This window comes from Crocodylus siamensis, chromosome 2 (genome assembly GCF_052110815.1).
Source record: "Crocodylus siamensis isolate JL-2025a chromosome 2, ASM5211081v1, whole genome shotgun sequence".
Classification (NCBI taxonomy): Eukaryota; Metazoa; Chordata; order Crocodylia; family Crocodylidae; genus Crocodylus; species Crocodylus siamensis.
Window position 1 is genome coordinate 171,730,789 of NC_143396.1, and position 11,006 is coordinate 171,741,794.

An 11,006-nucleotide genomic window follows, 5' to 3' on the forward strand; every position below is an offset into this window, starting at 1 on the left:
ACATCCAGCCTTCGCTTGAAGACCCCCAGGGTAGGGGAGAGCACCACCTCATTTGAGCCATTGATTATTACTCTCTGAGCCCAATCCTCCAGCAACCTTACAGTCCATTCATCTAGCCCATACTACCTTAGCCTAGATGCATGAATGCTGTGGGAGATTGTATCAAAAGCCTTACAAAAATCAAGGTACACCACATCTACCAGTCTCTCTGCATCCACAGAGCCAGTCACCTCATCATAGAAGGCAATCAGGTTAGTCAAGCATGATTTTCCCATTGGTGAATCCATGCTGACTGTTCCTAATCACCTTTTTCTCCTCCAAGTGCTTAAAAATGGATTCCTTGAGGACCTGCTCCATGATTTTTCCAGGGACTGAGGTTTGGCTGACTGGTCTGCAGCAGGGAGTGCTGGCCACAGGGCAGGCAAGGGGCCACTTTTCCTCGTGCTCAGTAGTAGCTTCTTCCCTGCCGGTGAACAGGGGGTCAGGGCTGTGCACTGCCCCCCACCTGTATCACAGAGCTGAGGGCCACTGGGTGTGAGTGGGCATGGGAGCCAGCAGGAGCATGGGGCCCACACTGCTGTCCCAGGACCAGTGCCAGTGGGGCCCAGAGCAAGGTGGCAGGAGCGTGGGGTCCCAGCCAGCAGGGGCTCTATGGAGCCAAGCCAGCTCCCCTCCTCTCCGTGCTGGTGCAGCCCAGCCCAGCTCCACAGACCCCTGCCAGCCTATGCCCCACTCCCTGGGACATTGGTCCCAAGATGGTGACCAGAGGGCGGAGCACCTGTCAAGGGGTGGGGCTACCCATGCAGCCCTCAACAGCTTGCCAAAACTGGGTAAGCAGCCCTCTGCCCAAAATAATTGCCCACCCCTGGTCTAGGGAGAGGAAACTACAGGGAAAATGCATGCTGAAGAATGGAATAGCCCATAACTGTGGTGGTGATTTGCATAAAATTACCTGGGCAGTAACAAACAGTGCCATACCAATGAGGAAAGGCACTAAGGATGAGCCAAAGTACCACAGAGTGAGCCAGGAAGCGGCATCCAGTACAAGGATGTGCAGGAAAACCAGGAAGAAAAAGAAGTAGTTAGGCTTCAGGAGTCCCATCCTCTCAACAGTGGCACGTAGCTCACGGAAGTCCTCCACCAGCAGTTTCTGTTGAGACATACAAAATTACTGCATTGTCTGTGCACAGAGCATCCTTCAGAGCCACAAGAGATATTCTATTGCTTTGCTTCTCCTCCTGGGTAGTTCATTGTAGCAGACAGCATACAGAATTGTTAACAGCCACTGGTATACATGAGGGTATATGTTAGTGAGGAGCTCTGAGTGGGGTCTCAGTGACATAGAATGAGCCGTGTAAACCACTTGCAACTCCATGTGACGTGTATGTGATTCCAAGATTTTTTCATGTATTAGCAGCCCAGATGAGCACCTCAGCACTCCCATCTGTGATACAATGCTGAATGCACAGTATATTGGAGATCACAGATGCTGGTCCATAATTTTTTTCCCCCATAGGAGCCCATATCCTATCCCACATCTGGTTCTCCAGGCACTCACATTTTTGCTGGGCTCAGAGGTAGGTTGATCTGGTGCTAACTCCCCAATCTGTAGTGGTTTCAAATATTTTTTCACGAGCTCCTTATCTTTGTGGAAGGCAACAAAGGCATCCTGAGAAAGACAGAAGGGCCTGGGGTGAGAAAGGAAGACACAGGCCAGATCCTATGCTGCTCAGTGTTTCAGACAAATAAGTCCTAGCCCCTTCAATGCTGATGCTACAGTTATTCTCTACTTCCACTGCTCTGTGTGGCCCTTTACTAGTGAGTGTCACCTATGTCATTACACTGAAAGCCGCTCCTCCAAGATACTAACAAATCCTCCTCCTAAACAAGACAATTAATGAGAAGGAAGTTGCAGTAACTGAGATAAAAGATGATCATCAACACAGAACATAGGTGACTGGTAGGGATGTACAGGGGGGCACATGCCCCGCCTGAGATTGGCCGCTGCTAATGCCAATGCTGGCTTCTGTGGGCAGTAACTGCTGACCACCCTGCCATCGCCACTGCCGGCTTCTGCAGGCAGTCGCTGCTCACTACCTCCCCTCTCCACCTCCTGCCACCGACCGGCTTTTTTGGGTGGTTGCTGGTCACCAGCCCACCACCAATGCTGCTGACACTGCTGCCCACAAACTGTGCCCCCCAAGTCTTAGGAGGGACCAGTCACCCATGATGCAGAATCGCCATAGCCCTGTGGATTGTAGAGATCCCTCTCCAAGCACTTCATAATTCTAGCTCTGCCTACAGCAGGCATTTGGCACCTGAGTTTTTGAAAAGCATGTGCTAGTGGAACTTTCTGCTGGGACAGAGAAGGAGCTCTTCTCCTTCTGCTACTGTGTATCCAGATACTAACCACCTGCAAGTGGCTGGAAGATGGCATCTGGTTCAGGCTTCCCCAGACCCACCCACTGGGAGCATCTACGTAAGATGCTTATTGTGCATTAGCCCAATAACACTGTGCATTAATGTGGTGGTTAAAAAATATGCTAATAGCTTACTGCACAGTGTTATTAGGCTAATACACAGTAAGTGTCAAGAAAAAACTGCACCAGTGCTACTGTGCGATAACTCTAGTGACTGCACATTCTAAGCAAGTACTAAACAAAATGCACAGTATATAAGGTGCATTAATGAATGTGTGGGCCCACTGTGATACACATTCATCATGACCACCCAGCTACTCTTCTGGACCACTCTGAAAAAAAGCTTCTAGCAGTATAACATAGCCTCATGGTTAGCAAGACAAGGTTCATTGAACAGATAACCTGGGTGATCTTTTTTCTGTTGAATGCAGAAGCTAAGATTTATTCCTGATGCTCTATTCCCTGCTCAAGACCAAACCTAGCAATGTGAGAAGCACGTCCTACACTTTGCCAGCTCCTCTCTCTCTCACACATACATTTAACAACCATTGATCCTTCTGGATCATGGTGTATGCATGAGAGGTCACCCAGACCTTCGAAGCATATGCCTAGACAGGAGTTTTTGGAGGAGTGGAAGCTGCCCAGATCTTCCATCACCTCTTTAGGCCAGTGAGACAGAATCCAAAGGCCAATCTGGGTCCAGACATGTGGTACCTCTATGGCTCAATCACCTAGTTTGGGGATATTCAACCCTTAGCCCATGAAACCATGTCATGAAGGTCTATGAGGCCCCCCATGAGTCCAGAGATTAACACTGCCACAATTTCTACACTGCTAAATTTCCAAGCCCTAGTGGCCAAGTGACATGACCCTGTGCACAGGGCATAGTGTGGCACAGAGTACAATCCAGTTTGTGGAGCTGGAGCCAAATTGTAGATCTGGGGCTATGTGTTAGGCCAGCCCTGTGTATCAGGTCAGGTCATGGCCCCATGTGCTGGATCTGACCCATAGACCATATCTGGCCCACAGACTGACCCTGCATCACTCATCCAGCCTGCAGAGCCAAAAGGTTGGGCACCACTGACTTAGCTTGATCAGCTGCATACCAGCTATCATAGACACAATTCCTGCATCTACCTATAAACTTGAACCACCCAGTATTAATATGAAGACCTGAGGGGACCAAGATCCCTTTTATATTAGGGCCTTGTTACACATTAATTTTAGGAGGCCCCTGGAATTTGTAATCTCTTGTCCAAACATTAACATCTGAAACTAATGTTAATGTTGGATGGCTCAACGTTATGCTAATTTTAGAGCAGACTTATTTCTGATCTGTGTTACCTAGCTCATGATTCATTAACGTGTGGCCAACTCCCTACAGATGAGCCACCCAAGTTGCATTCCTCCAGCATCCTAGGATGCAGTGTCCCCTCTCTACCCTCCTGTTCTATGTGGACGAACTTTCCACTCCTTCAACTATACTTCCCAGCAGGTGGTTTTGGTTCCAATCCATCTCCCCCTCCTGCTTCTATGTGTGTGAACTTTCCACCCCTCCGGGGTTCAACCCTGTGAAACAGCATACAGAGCACATGCCAACTAGCCAGGTCTCAGGGCACAGACAGGTCCAGGAGTGGGGTCTAGGGGGTTGGGGGAGGGGAACAAGGTAGGGGCCAGATCAGGTCCCCATGAGCTGGGGTTTCCTTCCTGGGACAGGGGCAGTATCTCCTCCAAAAGTGCCTTCTCTAACCACTTCCACCTACCAGCCACCCCAGGGAAGCACCATCAGTACCTCCCATTCCCCCCATCCCAAATACCAATGTGTTAAAACATGAGACCTTCTTTAATTTACCACCTCTTTATTTCTTTTTAACCTTTTTTTAACCTTTTTTGATCCTTCAGCGGCTGACTTGCTTTATTTCACTGCCCTTCCCCCATCCCCATTTCCTTTCCATCTCCCATTTCATTACCCACCCTGTCCCATTAACTCTCTGTGTCCCAGCTTCAAATTCCTGCCCCCACCACCATCCCCACCCCCAACCCATCTCTCACACTCTCACAGTGCACAGGGGAACAATCTTGTCCTGGCTCACCAGCCCTCTAGTGGAAAGTCACAGCTGTGCAGACGGGGGAAAGTCAGAGAAGGTTTTTAGCCTTAAGGTGCAGCTGCTTTGAACACCAATCAACATTTGAGCCTCTCAAAGAATAACATGCAACAAGGCCTTTAGTCCAGTCAGTAATTACCCACATTGGGAAAAGGTGTACCTGTTTCCATTCTGACTAACTAACTTCAGTCTCTGGTGACTGAATCATTTAATGCCTTGAGAGTCCTCAATCAGCAGAAAATGTTTCTATAATTCGGCACTTGTGCATTGTGATCAAGCCATCCCTTGATCTTCTTTTAGTCCAATTAAATGGCTTGGGCTTTTTAGTCTCTTACTCTGAGGAAGTTTTCTTAGACAGTAAATAGTGGTTCTCTGAACCTTTTTCAGTTTAGTTCATTTCCTCTTGCTGTGCCCATTCCTCAGCATATGTGTAATTTACAGATAAAATACGCATCCCTTTAAAACGCAGAAACAAAACAATTGAATGAGACAGTACAAAAGCGCAATACATGCATGTTGCCTTATAGAGTGCTTGGAAATCTCATATCAACCTAGGCCCTGCAGGACACTAGAGGGAGCAGGTTCTATAACTGTTCCCTCTTCAAGAAGAACAGCCCTATAATTTGTGCCGCCTACTCTAATGAGTGTTTGCTTGCTTTTAAAATAATGGTTTCTAACAACACATCTGTTTGAAAGCAACTTTCAGAGCCAGTTCCAGTGTAGAAAGTTATTTCACAGCTAGAAGGAAATGCTACATCTTTGGCCCAAGTTCACGTTGTAGCCAAGGCAAGGTTAAGAAGAGAGTACAGCTATTTGTATACTTCTACTGAAGAAGGAAAGAAAAGAGTGCAAGGTAGCAGGTACCACCACCACTGTTTAGGCCAGCCATTTCACTGGTGATTGTGAGCCTGACAGTCTGGAGAAGATGGGGATTGTAATTGGTGGTGGAGTGATCATAAAGTCCTGTATCCCCTGGAGAGGACTAAAGGGACAATGATACAAATGAAACAGCCCCTACAGAGAAGGCAGGTTGCAATCCACACTTTCTCTCCCTCACACTACAAGGAGGGTTTTGGTGCACTTGTTAGACCAGGGTAGTCGATGGACCCCCAGGAGTACTTGGAAAGGGGCTAGGGGTACATGCGGCTGGGCAGGTACGGACTACTTGGATTCAAGTACAAGACGGCAGGGGGAGTAGATGGCTGCTGCAAATCTGGGTCCAGCTCTTCCCCCAACCCAGGAACAGCAGCTGCTGCCTGGCCCACCCCCTGCTTCTGCCCTTTGCCTGCCTCCTACAGCCTTTGCCCCCTGCCCCACCTGCTTTCTACCTCTTCCCACAACAGCCTCTGCCCCCGCACGTGCCTCCCTTTGCTCTGACTGCCAGACCCAAAGTGAGGATAACTGGCTGGGGGACAGAGGCTGCAGAGTAAAGAGAGACTGGGGCAGGCAGCAAGGGGGGCAGGCAGTGGGGGGAAGGCAGGTGCTGTTGGTAAAGCATGGTAGGCAGCAGGGTGGCAAATGGTGGGGGCCTTGTGGCAGGGGGCAAGGTGTAGAGGAAAGTGGTCAAGCTGCTTGACTCCCCTACTGCCTGCTTCCCCCCACCACCCCACACTGGCTGTTCCACAATCTGATCTCACACTGCCTTCTCCTCCCACCCACCGACCAACAGCCCCTCCCACCACCCCACCCGCTACTGCCTCCCCTACCACCTTCCACCCAACTTTTGTCCCCTACTACCTCCCAAGCTTTCCCCACTGCCTGCTGAATGTAAGACAACCCTCCAATAATTAGATTCCACGCATAGAAAATTATAACAGGTTTATGAATATTCTATGTATAGAATCTAATTTTTGGGGGGGTTGTCTTAAATTCAGAGTCAACTTGAATTCAGGTAAATATGGTATTATTGTATTACAATTGTGTCCATGACCTCCATAGCATCAGGTCCCTCTCTGCAAGGCACTGTACAAACACAGAACTAAAAGACATGTTGGCTTTTATTCCTCTTGAGATAAGATCTATCTTAGCTGGAAAGAAAGGTAGGGAGAGAGTTGCACATGCCTCTGTCTATACTGAAAGGCCTAGGTCATAAGCTATAGAAAGTTAAAAAATTCCTGTGTAGCTTAGTTGTCATAAAAATACCTAGGTGTAACAGGCTATGAATATGGTCACTTTCAGTGAAATGTTGTTTGCAGAAGAAAACTCATCTTTCATCCATCTGTTTCACAGAAAGGGCTCTAGCTAGAAGCTGCAATTTTTAGGTGTAGTTCCACAGTAGGAACTGGTCAGTGAACAAGTCTCTTCCTGCCTATTTGGAACAAAAGATAATGGAATTTTAAAGATCTTGCAAGCTACTTGTATTACAGTAGGACCAGAAGGGACTCAGAGTGGAAGCCCCGTTGGCAATGGAGTTAATAGAGTGTCTCTTTCAGCTTCCATCAGGTGCCAGTACTAGCTCCAGTGATTTCATTACTAGGCAGTTCTGGTTTATAAAATACCACCTTCAATGTCCCAGAAATAAGGATTCAAGCATGCAGGGAAGAAGACTGAATGCTCCAGGAATCCCAGTGTCCATGCTTTTTGCCATGGGTGACTGGTGCCTCCTGAGTCAGGGGGAGCACTTGCCCCACTCCAGGCACCAGTCAGCAACTGGGGGGAAGGTCCTTCAGTGGCCAATTGCACTGACTGGGGTAGGGAGTCCCCCCGCCAGTTGCACACACTGACCCGGAAGTGCCAGCAGCATGCCCAAAAGGGCCAGATGCTTCTCTTGATGCCCCCATTCCTCAGCTGGCACTCTCAGGGGGGGACAACAGTGCTCCCACCAGCCCCCCTGCCCATTGCCTAAGTGGGGAATGCTGGCTATGAAGGGGTGCACGACCGCTCTCAGGGGGTACACATGCACCCCCTATGTGCCACCACTACTTTTTGCTTATTTGGTATGAACAGTAACCTTCCAAAGGAGAAGTAGAGAGTGTTTCCATATAATTTTCCAGTCACAGAAACTAGGACTGTGCAAGGCTTTGGACTGTGCTTCAGACCTGGAGAAGCTTTGGTGTCTAAAGCAGCATGTCCAAATCAAAGTGCTGTCTTAGTTAGACTTTCCAAAGTGGTTCGGAGCTTCTGAAGCACTTCAGAACAGCTTCAGAGCCACTTCAGAGATCTGGCCATAGGACATAATGTGAATCAATGAAATATCTATAACTTTCCTGTTTTTTGTCTGATTTGGATGAAATTTGCAGGGGTTGTAGCCTCTGCTTAAAGCATGAAGCTTGCCAATGCTCAAGAAGATTGATACAGTGGTTTGGGGGAAACCCAACCCCAAATTCTTGAAAGAAAACTCGTGTCATGTCTATGTGTTACAACACGGGGGGAGGTGAAAACTGCAGGGGTAGTAGCCCCTGGTGAGGCCACAAAACCTGCCAAGTTTCAAGAAGATCAGTGCAGCAGTTTGAGGAGAACTGCACCTCAAGCTGCTGACAGGCAAAGCTAGTGACATAGATAGCCCTGTGTTTGTCAAGACAAAGCGGGCTGAAAACTGCAGGGGTGGTGGGCCCTGCTGAGGCCATGAAGCCTCCCAAGTTTCAAGGAGATAGGTGCAGAGGTTTGGGGGCAACTGCACCTCAAGCTGCAGACAAGCAAAACTCATGACATGGGTGACACTGCATGTGTTAAGGTGCAGCAGGGTGAAAGGTGCAGGGACGGTAGCCCCTGCAGCAGCCACAACACCTGCCAGCTGTCAAGGAGATAGGTGCAGGGGGATTCTGGGGCCCTGCACCTCTAGCTGCTGACAGGCAAAACTCGTGACATGGGTGCTTGTGCAACTGTATCCGTCTTGGGGGCCGGGGGGGGGGGGGGGGGGGGGAGTAGGAACTACTGCAGGCCTGGCTGCTAAGCTACTGTGTTACCAGTTAGCAATCAATCACCATTCACTCATGGACCAGCTCAAGACACAGTTGCTAGCTAATGTAACCAGTTAATTAGCAACAATTAACACCTACAAAACCACAGAGTAAGGAGAGGAAAGAATCAATACAGACAATCAACTGCCCCAAGACAGACACAGTCAGTTGCACAAGCACCCATGTCACAAGTTTTACCTGTCAGCAGCTAGTGGTGCAGGGTCCCAGAACCCAGAAGCCCTGCACCAATCTCCTGGATAGCTGGCAAGCTTCATGGCTGCAGGGGCTACCAACACTGTAGCTTTCACCCTCTTGCACCTTAACACACACAGTGTCACCCATGTCATGAGTTTTGCTTTCCCACAGCTCGAGGTTTGTTTTCCCCCAAACCCCTACACGTATCTCCTTGAAACTTGGCAGGCTTCATGGCCTCAGCAGGGGCTACCATCCCTGCAGTTTTCAACCGCTGCACCTTAACACACACCGAGTCATCTATGTCACTAGTGTTGCCTGCCAGAAGCTTAAGGTACAGTTTCCCCAAAGCCCTGCACTGATCTTCATGAAACTTGGCAGACTTCATGGGCTCACCAGGGGCTACTATTCCTGCAGTTTTCACTCCCATGTGGTATAATACATATACATGACATGAGTTTTGCTTTCAGGAGTTTGGGGTGCAGTTCTCCCCAAACCCCTGCACTGGTCTTCTTGAAACTTGGCAAGCTTCATTCTCTCAACAGAGGCTACCATCCCTGCAAGTTTCATCCAAATCAGACAAGAAACAACAAAGTTATAGATATTTCATTGATTCCCTGTTGTACCCTATGGCCAGATCTCCGAGGCAGCTCCAAAGTTTTGGAGCCACTTTGGCCAGTCAAAGTGGGAAACTGATCCAGAGCTCCAGATCGGATCTCTGGCATCCTAAGCAGCTGGATCCAAAGCCAAATCGAATAGCTGCCTAATTGTACATGCCTAACAGAAACTTAACATTCAGCTCATTCTTTAAAAAGAGACTCCTGGATGCCTATAACATACGACTGACTAGACATGTCAGTTTCCCTGTGAAGTTCCTCTTATACTGAGCAGAGATTGCCTCCATTGCATGAATTAGAGGAGGGATAAATATGAGTGTACAGAATTAAGACTAGGGAAGTTCACTTCCCCTGTGCCACGTGGCACTTCTTACAACTTCTCCTTCCAAAAAACATTTCTGTGGGTGTGACAGTCAAGAACAGAAGTCTCATTAGACAGATGAGCTTCTAGGATTCTCCAGCTAAGTGACATTTTGTCACAGTGAGATTAAAAAGCTCTGTCCAGACCCATGGCAATATAAGCAACTTACCTCTCTGTTACGATAATAAAGCTGTTGCATCTTAGCCTACAGCTTCAAGACCCTTGTGGCTTTTTCTTTCCAAGAATTTATAGTTAAATCAAAATTCAAGTCTCTTAAATCAAATTTAAAGTCTCCATACTTCATCTTTTTCTGGGACAAATGGAATTGTATCCCTTGTCAGACATCATCTCCTGTCCCCAAGATTAACATCATGAAACTAGCGTCTCTTTAGCAGAGAAATAAAAGCTGTCATAGAAGCAAACCCAAAAAGGCCTGGAGAAATCTCCAACAAATTAATTTTTTTAAATGGAAGATTATGATTATCTGTAGAATTTTTCCTCATTTCTAGTCCCAAATATCCTCATTGCCAGTCCCTAAATCATTTGTCCTGTGCTTTCTATGCCTCCCCCTTCATATGATACTTAGAAATTAGCCTCTTCCTCCTGCTGTCCATTGTGCCCTGACAGGTCTCCAGTTTTGCCCACAAGTCCTTGGTAGTGCTCCTCTCTTGAAAATCTATTCTAAGAATATTGTCTCCTCTCTAGCATCATGTCACTTTCTTTCATTGCTTTTGATCATCTTGCCAAACATAGTGGCAAATAATGCAGGTACCTCTTCTTAGGTCTTACCATACCATCCTGCCTTTCATTTTGACTGATAACCCACCAGACCGTTATGCTTCCCCTCTCTTTTCAGGTCTCACCGTTGCATCTTGCCCCGCATAGTGACTGATAACTCGTCGCCCTCCTGGGTGCCACAGGTAGAATTTGCTGATATCATAGATCTTCCTGTCAATCACCAGCCACCGCTCCTGCCCTGATGTCCCATGGCCTCGGCCAGTGTGGATTGCAATCTCCTCCCAAGTAAAAAGTTGGGAAAAATCTAGAACAGGCTCTTTCTGTTCTTCTGTGGGGCCAGACTGTGGAGGCATCCTCACTGTCTGCTGCATACGTAGCATTGAGATTTAGTCTTCCTTAGTCTACTGCTCCACTGCCTGACTGGAGACAGGACCAGTTCCACTCTTCCAGCTCTACATACTTTGTAACAATATAATTTAAATTCACAGACACACCCACCACAAATCACCACCAGTACACTGATTGTAACTTTGATTAGTGAGAAATAGCACTCAAAAGTTTCCTCCTCTTCTAATTAAAGTCTCTTGGACCCCATTCTTAAATAAAATCTCTGTTCATCCAACGTAGGAGTATGTAATAGTTCACAGGGGGTGCACCTACACATTCATTAATGA

The 11,006-nt window shown here is 47.8% G+C and overlaps 1 protein-coding gene across 1 annotated transcript in view; it reads right to left on the bottom strand.

The window, feature by feature from the left end:
• LOC149871309 (acyl-CoA (8-3)-desaturase-like) overlaps positions 1-10,685 on the bottom strand; it is a 30,943-nt gene extending 20,258 nt beyond the window's left edge. The window contains exons 1-3 of the mRNA XM_090034913.1: positions 10,458-10,685; positions 1,559-1,669; positions 953-1,150 (exon numbers count right to left, since the gene is read on the bottom strand). Of these exons, the coding sequence (XP_089891039.1) occupies positions 953-1,150; positions 1,559-1,669; positions 10,458-10,685 (537 nt within the window). The remainder of the gene's footprint in view (positions 1-952; positions 1,151-1,558; positions 1,670-10,457) is intronic.
• Between the last annotated feature and the right edge of the window lie 321 nt (positions 10,686-11,006).